Raw genomic sequence first — 19,201 nt, 5'->3', positions numbered from 1 at the left:
TATGGTGTATTATATAAATCATTTTTTATTTTATTATCTCATTAATGTACTGTAAGTATTGAGGTGTATCTATTTTGATATATATAGCTCTAGGCCCATTATATTAATTGCTGTGTATCATTCTAATATACAAACTGCTACAGTTTTCACATATTCATTGTCCTGTTGATGGGCATCTAGACTGTTTCCAGAATTTCTGTTCTACATTGTCTGGCTGTTAATATTTTTGTGGTTTTTCTCAAGAAGATGTGGGGGAATTTCTCTAGGAGTGGAATTGTTGGGTCACTTATTAGTTTCCTATTGCTACTGAAACAAATTACCCTGAATGTGCTGACTTGAAACAGCAGAAATGTATTAACTTCGAGTTCTGTAGATGAGAAATCTGACATGGTTCACACTGGGCTAAACTCACGGTATCCGCAGGGCTGTGTTTCTTCTTGAACTGGTAGGGAAGAATCCATTTGCTTTCCTTTTTTGGCTTCTAGAGAGTGCTCACATTCCTTGGATCATGGTCTCTCTCCTGCATCTTCAGCAGGACTGAAGAACCAGCACTGCTGCATCAACTATCATTCCATAGTCACATTTCCACTTCTGCCTGATTCTATTCTGCCTCTCCCTTCCACTTTATTTATTTATTTATTTATTTATTTGAGATAGAGTCTTGCTTTTGTCACTTAGGCTGCAGTGCAATGGTGCAATCTTGGCTAACTGCAACCTCTGCCTTCCGGGTTTATGCGATTCTCCCACCTCAGCCTCCCGAGCAGCAGCTGGGATTATAGGCACTCGCCACCACGCCCAGCTAATTTTTTTGTATTTTTAGTAGAGACAGGATTTCACCATGTTGGCCAGGCTGGTCTCGCACTCCTGACCTCAGGTGATCCTCCCGCCTTGACCTCCTAAAGTGCTGGGATTATAGGCATGAACCACCATATCTTGCCTATCCCTTCTACTTTTAAGAATCCTTGTGAATACATTGGGCCATTCTGAATACACTGGGCCATTCTGAATAATCCAGGATAATCTTATGATTTTAGGTCATTTTATTAGCAACCTAAATTCTACCTGCAACCTTAATTCCCTTTGGCATATGAGGTAATATAATCAAAGGTTCTTGGGATATGGTCATGAATATCTTTGGAGGGGGATATTATTGTGCCTACACAGATCATAGGGTATTATGCATTGTCCACTTGACAGGATAGTTTTAAATTACTATTTTAAATGATGTGTGCGTTTATACTGTCTCTGAAAGTGTATGAAAATTTTAACTGTTCCATATCCTTGCCAACATGAGGATTATAAGACTTTAAGATGTTACCCACTTGGATGGATGTGTTTTGGTATCTCATTGAGTATCTTTCCATATAATTATTAGCTGCTGAAAATGTCTTTTTTGTTTATTGCCTGTTTCTGTCCTTTTCTTATTTCTAAATTGTTCTTTGTTTTTCTTTCTTATTTATAGGTAAGAAAAAAGAAAAGAAAACATAATTAGTAGTTAATTATAATATTTAACAACATATTATTATAATAATTAGTAAGTTTTTCTTTCTTTATTTTTGTTTAGAGTCGGGGTCTCACCCTGTCACTCAGGTTGGAGTGCAGTGGTGTGATCATAACGCACTGCAGTCTTGGCCTCCTGGGCTTAAGTGATCTACCCACCTCTGCCTCCTGAGTAACTGGGACTACAGGCACGTACCACCATGCATGGCTAAGGTTTCACACTTTTTTGAATTTGTAGAAATGAAGTCTTGCTATTTTTGCCCAGGCTGATCTTGAACTCCTGGTCTCAAGTGATGCTCCTGCCCCAGCCTCCCCAAATTCTGGGATTACACATGTAATCTAAAGTGCTCAGCCATAATTCCATTACTAATTCTTGTAGGTTATTTGCATTTCAATATTTTTCCCAGTGTGATTTGTCTTTGCACTTTATTAGGGTTTTTTTTTTTTGTGCACTAAGATTTTAATTTCAAAGTTGATAAGTTCTGCTATTTCCTACTTGAAGTAAGATATCCCTCTTCATTTTTAAATAAAGAGCAACATTATACATTGAACTAATTTTCTTTGTATCTAGATATATATATGTTTCTATCTATTTTGTTTTGAGATGTAGCAACAAAAAGGTCTGATTTATTAGGTTGGCCCAGTTTTATACAGGCTGCCATTGAGAACTGTGTAATTTAAAGATTGATGGGTTTATAAAATGTTATTGCTAGCAAGAACTTCAGAGATGATCTGGTCTGAAACTAATGCCCAGAGAGACAGGGAATGGCGATTCTAGAAGTACTTGTATTGACAAAGTGAATTGCATACACACTGCAATATTATCTTCGTTGGCTAAGGGACTCTGCCTTACCTTGAAAAGCATGATTATAAAAATAATAACTGGACATCAATTTTGCTGAGAATCACCTCTTATCTCTGGAGTGAATATTTTCTTTTGTAAGGCTTTTGTCACAAACATACCTCTACTGTGGGCCAGGTCCCAAAAGGACCTTACTTTAGCAAAGTCCCACAACTTTTCTGTATGGATATTCATCCGTATCACTACCTGTTCCAACACTGTTCCTCCTCCAACTCACTAAACAGGTTTTATTTTCTCAATATCACTCGATTCTCAGACTCTTGAAGATCAGAGATAAAATTAAGTGCATCTTTTATGCCCAAAATAAGTGTGTCAAGATTTTTTCACTATTTTTTTCTTAAGGAAGTATTGCAGAGGAACTTAAGAGTGAGTGACAGTTGACAAAAAGAAATGGTTGCCTGGCAACTGGCAATTTAAATAACTAGGAGCTGATATGATTTACCAGCCTGATAAACAGCAAGGACTTTAATACAATCTAAAGGGCTGCTACAGATGTTGGATTGAGCTATTTATATGTGTTGATCTGTCTCAGTCTGTTTTAATACATGCATATATATATGCTTTTTTTTTTTTTTTTTTTTGCAGAACTGGAATATAAAAGCAAAGGCTGTATCTCTTCCCCTATATGACATTAATAGAAATTGCCTTCAATAAAATGAATTGTTTTGGTCCTCTTATTTTTAATACAGATTTTCAGTTTCAAAGGTGGCTTTCTCACTCAGGGGGAATAGATGTCCTGTGGATTGAGTGCCGAGTTTGTTTTGAGTTCTGACACTGTATTTATATACTCAGTAATTGTTACCTTGTTTTTTCAGGTTTTATCATTTGAAACTTTGCTCCATTTGTTGAGATGGAGTTGCAGATACTTTTGATTCTTCACAGGAATAATGAGGTTTAATAGGATTGGCTCTGAGTGAGTTAGCTTAATCAACTAACCTGTTTTACTAATGGGATCATTAAGAGGCTTTATCCTCTCATGGGCCAGTTAGCTTCCTGGAGCAGGTGAATGTCTTTGCAGCCTCCTTGATCCTCACTAGACATCTTTCACATGGTTCTTTGAAGAGATGATAGAAAAGCTGCAGCCTATATTGTACTGTAATCATAGTATAATAATCCAGAGTTCCCTCTTCTGGCAGGAGGTCAGTACTATCATTTTGTATATAAATAACTGATGGCATATTTGTGAAGCTGTCTGTATAAAACTCCACCATTTCCTTGGGAGTGGAATGTGCTACATACAACAAACTATCATCATGTTACTAGCATAAAGCTTGAGATAATTTTGAGGATAATTTTGACAGTGGAAATGTTTTATGATATGAGGAATACAAAAATAGATCATTTAATTCACAGAATAGTTGAAGGACACAGCAAGGTAATTTTTAAATTTTTTCTTGCAACTGTATACAATTCATTGAGCATAGCAGCTATGACTTGGACAACTTCTGGGAAAGGAGGACATTTTTACCACCCATGCATGTTTGAATAAATTTCAGTCTCCCAAAGCTGTGCACCAGCTCTTTCATGTACCTTCCTTTCTACCTCTAATCACAGTGAGAACTCCCTTCTCCTAATTCCTGTAGCACTTGTGCTGTCCCATTTTTTTTTTTTTTTTAAAGAAAATAGCTTGTATTGTAAGCTATTCGTAGGGCAGTTTGTAACACAGAGGCCCTGAATGTCATAATGTCTCACATATATTGAGCACTATGCTAAGTGTTTTAAATATATTATCACTCATCCCTAGTGACCCTGCAAGTAGCTATTAGAGCCAGCAACTTACCAGTAAGGAAACTGAAGGTCAGAATGGTAAATACTTTGCCTGTGAAAATACAGCAATTGGAATTTGCATTAAGGTTAGCCAGACTACAAAGTCAGGGTACTTTTCCTTATACTTCTCTCTATATATGTCTGTTATTTTGTTTCTTAATTGTTCATATGCATATGTTGTTTCTCTTGTGCTTCTCATACTTTAGCTCAGTTAAGAATCACCATGGAAACTTGTTTAAAATGCTGTTTCTGGGCCCTTGTCCTAAAGATTCTGATTCAGAAGGTCTCAGGTAAGTCCTGAGTGTCTGCATCTGCATTTTCAGAGGGGTTCTTGAACTGTACTCTAAAAAATCACTGGTATGAAATCTGGGAGGCAGGAGCTATCTGAACCACTCTCCCAGCTCTGAACATTCCTAGCAAGCACTCAATAAGTACATGTTACATTCAAGCAGAGCTAAAACTTGCTCCTGTGCACAATATAGTCCACAAGGTTCTATAGCATGAACTTGGGTTGTTCTTAACTTGAATATAAAGTTTGTATAAGTTAGAAAAGTCAATACTAATTGATAGGGTGAAGTTCAAAGAGCACAATATCTGATATGAGTCATTTTTTACAAATTGATGTATTCTGGAAATTTAGGTGTATCCTAAATTAGATGTACTGGTGTGTTTTCACAAGGAAGTTTCTGTAGACAAAGGAACAGCATTTGCTAGAAAAGAACCAGAGAGGGACAGAATTGAAGTAAGTTGTAGGTATAAAGTAGATTTCTTTGGAAGGGGAGGAGGAGATGGAGATAAAGATGGGAGATGAGCTTGGTTCAGCTCATTAGTGAAGGTAAGTTATTTGGAAAGGGCCCAAATAACCAATGGCCTAATCAATTGCAAGGGATTCTGGAGAAACCTCGTAGAAAGGAGGGTCACAAATGTGTTAGCAGTGAAAAGAATTGGACCAAACGCACAGACAAAGCAAGGAAAGAATAAAGCGACAAAAGCAGAGATTTACTGAAAATGAAAGTACACTCCACGAGGTGGGAGTGGCCTGAGCATAGGGGCTCAAGAGCCTGGTTATGGAATCTTCTGGGGTTCAAATACCCTCTAGAGTTTTCCCATTTGTTACTTGATGTACAACCTATGTAATTGCGGTAGTAGCTCACGACCAGTGTGATTGGTTGCAGAAAGCGACCAATCAGAGGCTGAAGTGAAGTTATAACGTTCTGTACAAATGAAGACTTGGCCCTCTATCAGCCTGATTGGTTGCGGGAGTGGTCCAATCAGAGGTACTTTCAGTTTCTCATCTGCCATGCAGAAAAAGGTGGAGTTACTTGGGCATGGAAAGTTGGGGTTTTCCTTTTGATTTAGTTCTAGGAAGTCAGCGCAAATCGGCTTTAGGGTCCCTGCCTCTAGAACCTATTCTCCTGCCAAGGATGGAGGGATGAGGAGTAAACAGAATCAGTGTCAATGTGGGTCTTGGCTGGGGAGGGTACCATGTACCTCACATCTTTGAGCAATGGCCCTGGTGACTTAAGACTCATACTGGTTTCCTTCTTCATCGTGTGGATATTTTCTGTTATCACTTCTTCACCTGAGGGGCACATCTGCTTGTGCCTCGAGATGTGTCTTGGCTGGCTTAAAATTGTATGGACTGCCAGCAACAGATAGAGGGAGTGAGTAAAATGATCAGTGATATCCTTCCCAAAACAGAGGGACCTTAGGGTCTATTGGAATTCCCAAGCCAATCTGTTAAAACATATTCAAGTTCTTTATAGAAAGATCTATACAATATCAGGGGAATAGACTTCATGCTTCCCTTCAAATTTCTACAGAATGATACTTGTTTCTAAGTTACAGTTTTTTTTTTCTATTCGAATGTTTTTCTTTCTATTAGCACCCAAGTGATTTTTTTGTATAACTAACATGAGTGAAAGATTAAAGTAAACATGGTATATTCCCAAGCAAAGGATAGCACAGTATATTTCCTTAGAGTGCACATTTGCCTTCTAAAAGAAAGAAAAAGAATGAAAAAAAAGCTTTAGTAATTAGATCCCTGTTGTAACCCTAGTGGAGTGAGAAAGATTAATAGTTGTGCTGCAGGACTCTGTTCCACAGTGAGAGGCACCGTGTGTCACTGTTTTCTCTTGGGATGAAATTTGGCCTGAAGTAAAATAAAATTTCTATAATGATAGTAACAGCCAATGTTTTTGAGCACCTTCACCTTACCAATGATTACTTTACATTTATTTCCTTCAAGCCTCACAATGACCTCGTAAGTTAAATAATTCATGTTTAAGCAACTAGGCTCAGAGAGGTTAATTGACTTCCAGACCACCCAGCTAGTGAAACATTTTACAAGAGCACTTTGCTTGACGTGGGGATTATCAGATCTTCCAGAGTTGAGTTGCAGCGTTAAAGAAATATGATTAAAGAAATCACAGAATTTTTAAAAATGTGCACAATATTGAAGCTTGAAAAAGAGAATCATATCGCTGTAAATTACAATGATGGCTAAAGGTCTTTTGTATTTGGCTAGCTGATCATAACCCATGCCTCCACACAGGTGAGGTAGTAGACCAGGGAGATGGGCTCTTTTCAACATGCTTGGTCGGCAGTTTTCTGCAGGGAAGGTTATAGCGTGTGAGTTACAAAGCCCTCCTGCTGCACAGGTGTCAGAGGTTGTCTGTTACAAGTTCCTTCACTTCGACTATTACTTCCTTTTCACAATTCTATTTTAGACTTCTGTCCAGTGTGTATTTACAGGTAGACAAAGCTTTTTTTTTTTTTTTTCTCTTTCTTTTTTTTTTTTTTTTAAACAACCCCTTTGCCATGACTGAAAAGAAGCCTGTATATCCTGCAGTTTCTGGGCATTGTGGTCTCCTTTTAAACTCAAATTGGTGATAATGGTGACTGTGACTTCCTATTGTCCAAGGAGGGGAGTTGCAGATAGGGCCTTCAAAGATGGTCCAATAAAAATCAGTGGAGTAAGACTTTTTGATAAAATGATCTTTATGATGTAGAGGCATTTGGAATATGGGTTGGGTACTGGATACCCTGGGGCTAAGCCCAGTGTTTTAAAAATCAAGGCTTACTACGAAAAGGTCTATTTTTATTAGTGCAGGTACTGTAGTTGGCAAGATTTGTTCTTATGAAATGCAATATCCAGCAGACCATTCCTGATTATGTTATGTATTTTTAGATGTTACCATTGAGTTATATTTATAGTATAGACTACTGAATCTTATCTTAAATATGCAAAATATATGCATAACTAACCTCCCAAGCTGCGTTCCCTGCTCTATATTACACCCAACAATGTAGCCTGTTCTTAAATGGTTCTCCTAAAAGTCTTAGAATGGAGCTTATTATTTGCTTTTAAAATGTAGGCACAGAGACTCTATGTGAGATGTGTGGCCTTCTGGGTGACATGTTCTGCTCCTAGGTATGCTCTGAGGGTGAATTCAGCAAACCGTTGGCAGTGCAGGTGGGGAGTGAAACCAATAGTCTTGCATAGATCACTCCCCAGAGTCCAGAATGAGCCAAAAGTAGTTGATATGCCAGTCTTTGCCAGCACATTTGGTGAATCGGAGCAGCAGGTGTCTGTTATGGTATTAGGGAAGGTTAAATCACCAACTTCATTGCTGGTGTGGCTCTTGCTTGTGCCCATCAGTTTCCCAGTCCCTAGAACCCCTAGAGTCCTAGACTCTTATCATTCTATTCCTCAGGACAACATACATATTGTCAGGAGCACCGTGAGCACAGTCCTGCTACTGTTACTTAAAGTTGAAGGGAAACAAGTATCCTTACATCTCTGCATCCCATGTTCCCTTGTCTTCATGAATAAGTGGTTTGATTGTTTTGAGGCCAACTTGAGTTTGTAGAGCATGTCTGATAAAAAGATGGATGTCCTTGGGGAAAAAAAAACTGATGCTAATAAGGTGAGAGAGAAACGGAATCCTTTCAATGAGCTAAGAAATTACTTTAATTGAAAAGCCTAGGAAGTGACCCTATGTTGGTCAACATAATTCATGGGCAAAGTTTGGGGATGTCTGGTGTCTTCCCAACCCATGCAGGCACCCATCCCATCTAGGTTTGCTCTTTCTAGATGGTGGCCTAAACTCAAGAATATTTTTCTTTCTTTCTCTGTTCCAAATCCAAGGACTGTGTACTAGTCTTTCAGGAATCTATACTAACAAATTGGATAAGTGATTCTGCCTCAAAGTTGTATAACTACAGAATCATTGGTTTAGTTCTTACTGCCTGCTCACTTATTCATCAGGAACTTATTGTGTACTTGCCATGTACCAAGTTCTCTGCTAGGTGTGGGGGTTACAAAGATGAATGTAGTTTAGTCCCTGAACTGAAGAACATAGCCTCATCATGGATGAAAGTACTCCACTAACATAAAGAGGCATTATTATTGTCTAACATATGTGATGTTATTATGGGTATGATACAAGGTACAATGGAAACATAGATAAGAAAGCTGATCTTTTACTTGGAGTGGTTGGCTAAGAATTCTCATTTCGATATGGCCTTAAAGAGTTCAAGGTACAGCTGGGTGCGGTGGCTCACACCTGTAATCCCAGCACTTTGCGAGACTGAGGCAGGATGATGGGGATAGATTGTTTCTACAAAAAAAAGTGAAAATGTTAGGTGGGCATGGTGGCACATGCCTGTAGTCCCAGCTACTCAGGAGGCTAAGGTGGGAGGATCACTTGAGCCCAGAGGTTGAAGCTGCAATGAGCTGTGATCACGTGAGACAAAGTGAGACCCTACCTCAAAAACCAACCAACCAAAAAAACTCCAAGAATTCAAGGTGGGAGGTGCAGAAAAGGTAATAGTATCCTTTGCAGAGACACAAAAGCATGGAATGCGAATGCTACTGTGTAGGAATAATCAGGACTCATAGTCAGCCTATGTGTTTTAGTAAAGCTCCACCAGTGCTCATACAGGTGTTCATTCTGAGTAGCCTGTCCCTCGGTAGTAGCTAATTATGTTGAACATCACTCTAGGAGTAATCACAGATTGCCTGAAACCATAGGGGTCACACATGAGGAAAAGAAGGAAGGAGGAAAAGTGGGATGAAAGGAGACCAGTTATGAAGGCACTTGAATACCAACTAAGAAGCTGTGTGTCACCAAATTGTAGTTACTGACTCATTCATTTATTTATACATTCCCTGGAGGCAGGGATACCAGATAGAAGACTAGATTAAGAATCCAATCAAGAACAAATAATTAATTGAGCCAAAGCAGTATTAATTGAAATGGAAAGGAGGATTCAGATAAGAAAGATATTTTTAAGAGATCAGTGTTCTCATTCTGGTGACTGTCTATGGTAAAAGCAAGAAACAGATAAATGAAATAGAATTTAAGGTTTCCATGTTGGGTAACAGTGTGTCTTGTATGTGTTCAGTAAGGGTTGTTGAGTTGAACACAATGTTAAGAGCAGTCTTCTAATGCTTTTCTCTAAAGTTAAAATTACAGTAGAATTTCAGGTTCGAAGGCATGAGAGAGAGAGACTGAGGATCTGATGAATCTCTTGGTGTTCAGCGTGTTGGCACAGTAAGCTTTTCCCACCAATAAATGATCTATATAGTGATTGTGATAAACTGAGTTTTTGAAGCATACTCTATAGAGGAACCATGGTTAATGGCTCAATTTGAGAAGAGAAGGACCTGTAGATAAGTGTGAATGGCTGTGTAGACTGAACTGTACATTTTGGCTTGCCCTAGCCATAAGGAAGATATATCAGATTTAAATAGACAAGGTTTTTGTTACCTACGTAGACTACAAAAGTGGTCTCCTTTTTTAGTAGCACACTATCCAAAATAATACTAGTTACCCAAAAGTGGGGAAAAAGGACAACTGTAATAAGAAGCTCAGAGTATAGTTAAAAACCAAAATGGTTATTGTGATATTCAAGAAACATGAAGTCTAAGTCAAATTTGAAAGCTTGTGTTGTGAAATGATTTGTAGACTTTTATGGCAACTTTTGGATTCGTTGTATCATGTTTTGTGACTGAGTTTGATCTATTCAATGGCTTGATAGGTCCTTTAGTAAAGAAGACCTGCATCTCAATGAGCCATTACTGAAGTTGTAATGACTAGATAGGCAAGGTCTTGATGTTCAAACAGCTCTGCCCAAGTGGCCTGTAATTCCTTGCAATGCTACGAAGAAAGCACTGGGCTAAGAGTTACAGGATCAGCCCTCCATTTGCCAGCCACATATCTGTAAACAAATTCCTGAACCTCTTTACACCTCAGACGCCTTGTTGGTAAAATGGAAATAACAACAGCTGATTCAGTGTACGCCAAAGGACTGTTGTGAAGATCAGAAGAGATACTCCATGTGCAATTTCTTTGTGTCATGTAAAGCTCTTCTGACTTGTGATGCTATTACTATTGAGCAGGTGGAATGGTTAAAGGACCCATGGAAGACTACCACATATGATGTTAAGGACAGTAATAGGCTGGGATAGTGAAATGTGGTAGTGCCCTCTTTTTTTCTGGCTGCATGGGTAAGCTGAGACTGCAAGATGTCACTGTCTTGAGTTGTTGCCCTGTGCTACAGCCGAGGATATTACAGTAGTAATGTTCTTTCAGGGAGCTGACAAAATTGTAGTCAGAGATGATCTTTTTGAAGCAAAGGATTCTTAGTCTTTTATTGTGGATTGATGTAGTCAAGAACCAAAATAACCATTCCTGGATCTTAAGAGACAAAGGATTCATAGCAGCAGTTGTTTTGGCTGCACTTGTGTTTATTTCCTTCAATGTGCACCTATATGGATATGTTTTTTACAGCATGGAGAAACTCGTGTTAAAATTCATTGAAACTATTAATTGAAAACAGATATATTTCTATTATATGTTTTGATAATCTGTACTTACAATTTGTATTATTTTTCTATTCTTTTTTTGTTATCTACCCACCTGAAGGCCAGTTTCCTATTATTTCTAGTTCAGACTTATCATAAGAATGACTAATATATGAGGGGAACTTCTAAACAGTCTATTACTCTGCAGCCCATTTGGATAAAGAAGTGTGGGAAGATTTGAGAATAAATTCCCCATTCTCATTGACAGATGTTGGCCATTGACCCTTCTTTCTTTTCCAGGCAACTTAAAGTGGTCTTAATTTATATAAAATTATATATCAATTTTGTCCCTAAAAGGTGTGGATCAGGCTGCTAATCTGATTTTGTGGCTATGAGGAGAGGGAAGCATATATAGCCTCTGATGCATCCATACATGTGATGTGCACATATGTACAGCAGATCCGTATCCCTGAAACATTTTAGGAGAACTCCTTAAATCACCATATTCTACTTGTGCAGCTGTGGCAGTAATGATAACTTTGATTTAATGTGGATTATTGGAAATGGAAATGCAGTAAATGGAAACTAGTGAATATCAATATAGAAATGCCTATTAATTTTCATTAAAAGAGTATTCAGATAACATTTTCATAAATGTTAGAGCAATGTGTCATAAGGAGGCAGTTATTAAAAAAACTGAAGGCAAGGGGAGTTGTTTTACTTTCAAAAAGACTTGATATTTGTAAGTCAAATTTGTATTTCCATCCCAGATTTACTTTGCAACTTAGGTTTGGAGCTATGAAATCAAAACCCAACTATTACATATCCAGCCACAAATCAGCATGTCATGGAGAGTTGTTACGTGTTTTTTTTGTGGAAATAAGTGGTAGACATTAACTGCTGTTGAACTGTTAGAAATTATTGGCTAAATTTGAGTTATATTGGCAAATACACAAGTATCAATTGTACAAAGTGACATTAAAGATGAAAAACATTTTTTTAAGAATCACACTAACTATGCCCTTGATGGAAGGTACTTTTCAGAGCTGCTTCACTTACATTCTCTAAAGCTTTCCTGTTGCTTTCTATTTGTTATTCTTAATTTAAAATCAAATTGTGCAACTGAGAATCAAGAATGTATCAAGAGCATTTATAAAATGTTTCAGAGCACAATGTAAAAAAATAAGAATGACAAAATCTTGAAGTTCACACTTGTTAATTTAAGATAGTCTGTAAATTCAAATTCAAGTAAATTTAACTTTTATTTTATTTACTTTTAATTATGAAGCAGATAGCATCTCAGTTTCCTCACCTATTAGGTCCAGGGTGAGAGGAGAGAGTTACAAGTTATCTATTAGCGTGGTTCTTATGAAAGTAATATCAAATATGGTGACATGTCTAAAAGTACTTTGTAACTATAAAGAACAATGTGATGATGTTTATATTTATGTTTATTATAATTATTATTATTATTCTTTTTGAGACAGAGTTTTGCTTTTGTTGCCCAGGCTGGAGTGGAGTGGCACTATCTTGGCCCACTGCAACCTCCACCTCCCAGGTTCAAGTGGTTCTCCTGCTTCAGCCTCCTGAGTAGCTGGGATTACAGGTGTCCACCCCCATGCCTGGCTAATTTTTTGTGTTTTTAGTAGAGACGGAGTTTCACCATCTTGGCCAGGCTGGTCTCAAACTCCTGACCTCAACTGATCCACCCGCCTCGGCCTCCCAAAGGGTGATGTTATTATTGTAGTAAACATCACATTGAACAATTTTTATCTAAAACTAATATCAGAATGTCCATTTCTTGATATAAAAATAAAAAAAATTTGCCCTTCATTTTTATCTTTCTTTAGAGATGTTGCTTTCTCAATAACATAGAAATCAAGACTCTTCAGATGATGTTAATAAAACAGCACATCAATATAATTTTTGAAGGATATTTATAAAAATGTACATTTTAATTGTTATTAAATCTTAATACTTATTGAGCATCAAGGATGTTATGAGAAGTAGCCTGCTAGATCTAATGACACTACTTAGCTGTTTCAATAACTAAATAGCACATTTCTATTTAGAGACCATATGAAGTATTATAGGTATTCTTGGTGATGTTATAAAGTTCTTCAAAGAAAATATGTATTTATATCTGGCTTTATACATTTGGGCAAAAATAGCAATAACACTTTCAAAATAGTGATGGAAAAACGAGTCACAATAAATATGTTGGATTCTGAAGATAAAGGAGTATATAATTCTCAGAGTTACAGCATCTGTCTATAAAAATAGTACAATTGGGATATAACATTTTAGTAAGAAACTCATTAAGTGTAATTTTAAAAGCTGCTGCTTTTTTCTTAAGTTTGACATTCCAGTAAACTCTTAGGAAAATGTCCTTCCAGTTGCTTTTCCTTTAAGTGTCTAGAAGTGGAAGTACATTCAAATTAAAAGCAGAAAGTCCCTTAAATTCCTTTTGAAAAGTCCATCCAGTTAGTTTGACTCCTAGAAAGACTATGGTTGCTATTACTTTGGGCTGGAACAAGATTACAAAAGACTTTAAGAAGAAGTGGAAATTATCATGGGAGTTTTCTGTCACTCTTATAGTTTATGGCCTTTTTGGGTTTTTTTTAGTCCATTAAACATTTCTTTTTGCCAAGAGGTCCTTTCTGTAAGAGGAAGTCTTTGATAACGATAGTTTAAAATGCTATGTAATGAGATACTTATATCCAAGAATCCAAAAAAGGTTTTTAATTTCTCTAATAATGATAATAGCAAACAAATTATAGTGAACAGTAAATAGTAAGCTAATTATAATTATGTGAATTGCTTTCTCCCTCACAGATTCCTTCTACACCTATTATTTTATTTCTATGTTCTCAATATTCTTGTTCTATAAGGGAGACTGCTAAATTTGCTCTTTTTTAGATGAAGACTTAGAGACCTGGAAGGTTGATATGACTGCCTCAAAGACACACGGTCGCACTGTGGCTAAGTCGACACTCAAGGCCAGTTCTCTGTGTTTCTTTTTCAGTGTGACTTGACATAGCTTGTATCTTAAACGTTGCATTTTTCTTATGTTCTAGGTTTCTCCTCTGCCAATCTCTCTTGGACCATCGTCAGCAGTTGAACGACAAAGACTGTGAATCTGTATTCTAGTCTTAGCAGTCCCTCCGATTCTCATGATGAGCTCACCTGCACAGCCTGGTCAGTCTGGTTGCTTCTTACACTGTTAATAGACTTTATGTGAAAGATGTTGCTTTATGTTGTTTCAAACTGAGTAATTTAATTTATGAAGGAACTTTCTTTTTGAACAAAGATTGCTTAATGTAACAAAGTTTGAATTTTGCATTTGATAGCTAATTCTCTATTGCTTCACCCAGTTTGCTTCCTGGACAACTGATTTGATTTGCATTTTAGTCTGAGCATGGGACTTTAATTCTTCTGCTTCCAAGGTAACATTCAGATTGAACTTTATGAAGTTATGAATATGAAATATTATGTAGGAATCCATTTTGCACCCGTAATCTTTCTGACCTAACATGTGTCTGTATGCTTTTAAATTATACTGTGGGGCTTTGGGAGTCAGCTTGTGGGTTGACTCCACCTCCATCTCTTTGACACACAGGAAGGATATTTTTCCTCCCCACCCTTCTTTGCTGCCACTCCTGTTTCCTATATACATATTTAATTATAATCTCAGCACCTGCTTCCTCCTGTTCCAGAGTGATGTGTGCTGCTCATGTAGTGCTGTGATCAGCACAGCCAACACCCATTCCTCCAGGAACAGGCTGTCATTTTTGGAACAAACACAATCCAAGTTTTAGGAATGATGAAGTAGGGTCAGATACCACATACTAGTAACAGACAAGTTTTACAAGAATTTTCTGCTTGGATACTTATAGGAACATTTCTTTCTTTATAGATTCTTTAGCATATTCATATTCTTGGGTTATTCAACTCTCTAAATTGAAGCTTATGTACTGTCATACTCGGGGCATATAAGGGAGAAAACTTTTGCCAAGATTTTCATTCCCTGGATTGCCACACCCACGTTAGCTGTTTGGGAATTCTACTGTTTCATCAGCCTTTCCCCATATCCCCAACAGGCTGCCAACCTGTATGCTGAATTTGGAACTTGATTCTACATGGTGTAGTCAAGAAATCCCTGAGTCTTTAGTCACAACCATGTTTGATAATTGGCTTGTCACTTGGTTAAGCAGATGACAGTTACTTATGCCCGTTATCTCTGAGTCTTTATTGCCTAGTGATTCTCAAACTTTAGCATACATTGACATCACTTGGAGAGTTTGTTAAAGCAAGCCCTATTCTCATAGTTTTTTATTTTGTAAGTCTGGAGTGGGGCCCAGAAATTGTGATTTTTACAGGCTCCGCTGGCAATGCTGTTGCTGCTTGGGGACCACACTTTGGGAATCACTGGTTTAGCTTCTTCTGCCTGTTTCTCATCCCATCCTCCACCATCCTCTGCAGACAACCTTGTTGAAGTGTGTTCTGTGAGCTGCGTTGCTTATTACAATTGTAGTCTAGTACTATTATTCTTACTATTGGAATGAACTTAAAATAACATTTACCTTATATAGGTGTATATTGCATTTTAAATATTACATATATTTGTTTGTACAAAAATTCAGTGTTTCAAAAATGGAGTGTTTAAAAGAGGCATTAATTTAGAACCACTATGGTCAATTTTTTTTTCTTGTGATAATATTTGGCAGTGGATGTTGGTATACCCTGCTCCCCAAGAATATTGATTTTATAAAATGAAAATCTTACTGGAAGCTGCTATTTTGATGAGGAAATTCTTGCCAGTCATGATGATTGTTCATTTATGAGGAGAGAAAAGGTAATGGATAAATAAGACATTGAGTGAAACTTACTTGACTTTAGGGTCACCAAAATTTCCTTGTGTACCTTTTTCTTATAAATAATTCTGCTGTGTTGACAATAACATTATACAGAGGTCTCCATCAACTCTGGGAAGTTTTTATGAATGAAATCTGAAGTTGAGGAAAGTGATAGTAAATGTGGCAGGTGGGTAGGAGTTTCTCTATTTATTGCAAGTAAATAACTATGATCAGAGACCTGAAATGCACTTTGCATAGATAAAGGAAAATGTTCCTGCCACAAACATAAAAAAAAAATTCTTCTCCTGTTATTAGCTTGCATCTTATGGTGCCATATATATTCCACTGGTGAGAAATAACCTGATTGTTTGATTTAGAAAAAAATACGTTTTTCTTACATCTTTTTTCCCACTATCTAAAAAGAGAATTAAATTGGTCTTATGCAATCACCATCCATTTATTTTGCTTTTGTTCCACAAATGGCTCTAAGGAGTTATTGTGCACCAGAAAGGAAAATAGACTCACTTCAGTAGTTCCAGAAATTCTTTAATAGTCCATGTTTCAGACTGAGTATGTTTGTCTTCAAAATTGGTTCTGGTATAGTTTGAATTCTTATTTTTCCCATGTGTTAACATCATTCTTAGAAAAGTTCTCCATCCATATTCAAATGTGATTGATATGAAGTACAAAATGCCACCGTCTTAATCATGTATTCAGTCAAACAATAAGTGCTGATTTTTGTGTATAAAATTTACTAGTTTTTATTTTAATTTTGCTGCCCAGTTATGTTCAAAGTTAGAGCATTGGGTATTGCTTTTGGGCACTGAGGATCCTGAATGGAGGAAAGACTATCTGGATAAGTGTGGCAGCTAGCTGCTGCAGTTGAGCTCTTCATTCAAAACTTATTAAGCATCTTACTTGTGCCAGCCAGTGTGTTACCCAATAGGGACACAATGAGCACTAAAACAGTTTCTACCCTTATGGACAGCACCCTTTCGTGGGAGAGACAGAAATATTAATAGCTTTGGTCCATTCAGTGTCGTATTTTAATAAATTTAGGACCAGAAATTTATTTCCTTTGTACAGCAGTATGGATACTATTTCTAGTAATGTAATTTTTTTATCAGAATTGCCAAATCTCAGAAAGAAGGACTTTAGGACCCATCTTATCTAGCATTTTCCAAACGTGTCAGATAGTAAAAATCTCCTGAGACTTGTTAAAAATACAGATTTCCAGACTCCCCCCTGGAAGAGTATCGTGTGGTAACCTGGGGGAAGGACACTGGATTGTAGAATGTATCTTGCTCTTTACTATGACTTGGCAAAGTGTAGAAATGCTGTTAGTCCATTCAACAGCACTAGTGTTTCATATTTGGAGACCATAAATACAAAAAAAAATACATCATTAAGTCCTGTCTCAAGTAAGTGTCTCTCTTGTGAGCAAAACTATGATAATTTAGTTTTTTTGTTCTCTGATGATAGATAAATAAAAAGCTAACACTGGCTAGGTGCAGTGGCTCATTCCTGTAATCCCAGCAGTTTGAGAGGCCTAGGTGGGAAGATTGCTTGAGCCCAGGAGTTTGAGACTAGCCTGGGCAACATGGTGAGACCATATCTCTACAAAAAAGTTTTGAAAAAATTGCTTGGCATGGTGGTGCATGCCTGTAGTCCCGGCTACTTAGGAGACTGAGGTGGGAGGATTGCTTGAGCCCAGGAGGTCAAGGCTGCAGTGAGTGAGCCATGATGATGCCACTGCACTGCAATCTAGCCTGGACCACAGAGCAAGACCCTGTCTCCAAAAAAAAAAAAAAAAAAAAAAAAAAAAGGAAAGAAAGCTACCACTGTGGAAACCTAGAGAAGGCAATAATTTGAGGGGAACATTCTAGTGGCTTTGCTTCTATATAAGCCATCTCATTTTTATGGGGAGATGGATGGAGCAAAGAAATTTTTATGGAGTGCCTTGATTTTCCTCAAAAGAAGTTTAAGCGTATTTTAACCCAGAGCAGATTTTTAGTCTGATCTCAAGATTATAGAAAACCTGATTTCAGCCTGAACATTTTAAAATAAATTGGGCTACATCAACCCTAACATGATTCCAGGATGATTTTTAAATTTGATGGAATCTAATTTTTGTAATTAATTTTGATGAAAATGCATCCAAAGGAATTTTCCAAGCATAGAACACAATGTGCCTGTTGCCCTTAGAATTGTGCAGTGTTCTGGCCTTGTGGGCTTCTAGGTAAGTTTGGAAGGCAGAGTGGCCAGAGATGTGTTGCAAAGTCCTATAACATTAGTTTTCAAAGCCCCGTGTATAAAGCTAGCTCATCTCTCTTTTCACCATTGTGGGAATACTTACAACAACTACTCTACTCATATGGAGTGAGAGGACCAAGCTGTTTATAGAAGTGAAAGGTTTATAGCAGGATCTCATATTCTGTTCATTTCCTCATATTCTGTTCATTTTCTCATATTCTATTCATTTTCTTATTGGCAAGTCTTGGGCAAAAATTAGGTAAGAGATTTATCTTCATGCCTCTGTTTTGCTAAACAGATGAATTCCTCTATAGAAATGTAGAGTAGATGTAACTAATGATCAAAAAGTTCTTTGAAATATAAATTGTTATGGAAATGCTAAGTAGTATAAACAATTTGGGGGCACGCATTAATAAAAGCTTCTCTGCAAGCATTTTTAAAGAGGACTAATAAAAGCTTCATGGTTCAATTAATACAGCACAACATCGGGTTTTTTAGAAGCATATGGGACCCAGAAGGCCTGCCCCTGTTTTTAAAATTTACGAACTCTTTAATGATTCACCACTTTTACTGCAGCGCATTACCCACTGTGGTGCCATTTAGTCATTAAGTAGGAAACTAAAACCAGGACAAAGCTACAAACAAATATCATAATGTCCAAGTGGGTATTTTTCTTCAGTTTGTTCATAACGTGTTACCATAAAAAATGAATGTTAAATGAAATAGAGTCTTAGGGCAAATCAAATAGGTTATGGCTTCCCTAGATGAGTATGATCACTTAGCTTTTTAATGAAATACAGGTCAAATCCCATGACAAGTAGCTCTATATAACTAAAATATTTTCAGGCCACTGGCCAATTATCTATTTCAAGTAATATTCAAGAAAAATATTCCAGGATAATAAAGCAAATTAGTTTTTTGATGTTTGTTGTAGCAGAAGTTAATCACAGGGTATGGTGCTAATAGGAAACACTGTATGTTAAAGTGATTAACTATTGTTTTGGAATTTTTTTTTTTTTACTACTTTAACTTCACAATTAAGTGATTCATTCTTTCACTATTTGTAAGTCAAAACTTCTCAATCTGATATTCAAGTTTGAAACAAACCAAGTAAAGCATTTTAATCATTCTCTAGTTTTTGAAGGACAGTGC

General features: G+C 37.0%; 1 protein-coding gene across 5 annotated transcripts in view; it reads left to right on the top strand.

The window, feature by feature from the left end:
- The window catches only part of HDAC9 (histone deacetylase 9), a 910,741-nt gene that overhangs the window by 58,869 nt on the left and 832,671 nt on the right, over positions 1-19,201 (top strand). For all 5 annotated transcript variants that reach the window (XM_025379211.1, XM_025379213.1, XM_025379218.1 and 2 more), the window contains exon 2: positions 14,018-14,138. In XM_025379211.1, the coding sequence (XP_025234996.1) occupies positions 14,114-14,138 (25 nt within the window). In that variant the 5' untranslated portion in view covers positions 14,018-14,113. The remainder of the gene's footprint in view (positions 1-14,017; positions 14,139-19,201) is intronic.

This window comes from Theropithecus gelada, chromosome 3 (assembly GCF_003255815.1).
Source record: "Theropithecus gelada isolate Dixy chromosome 3, Tgel_1.0, whole genome shotgun sequence".
Taxonomy (NCBI): domain Eukaryota; kingdom Metazoa; phylum Chordata; class Mammalia; order Primates; family Cercopithecidae; genus Theropithecus; species Theropithecus gelada.
The sequence above is the reverse complement of the archived record's forward strand: the minus strand, read 5'-3'. Positions and strand labels throughout refer to the sequence as shown.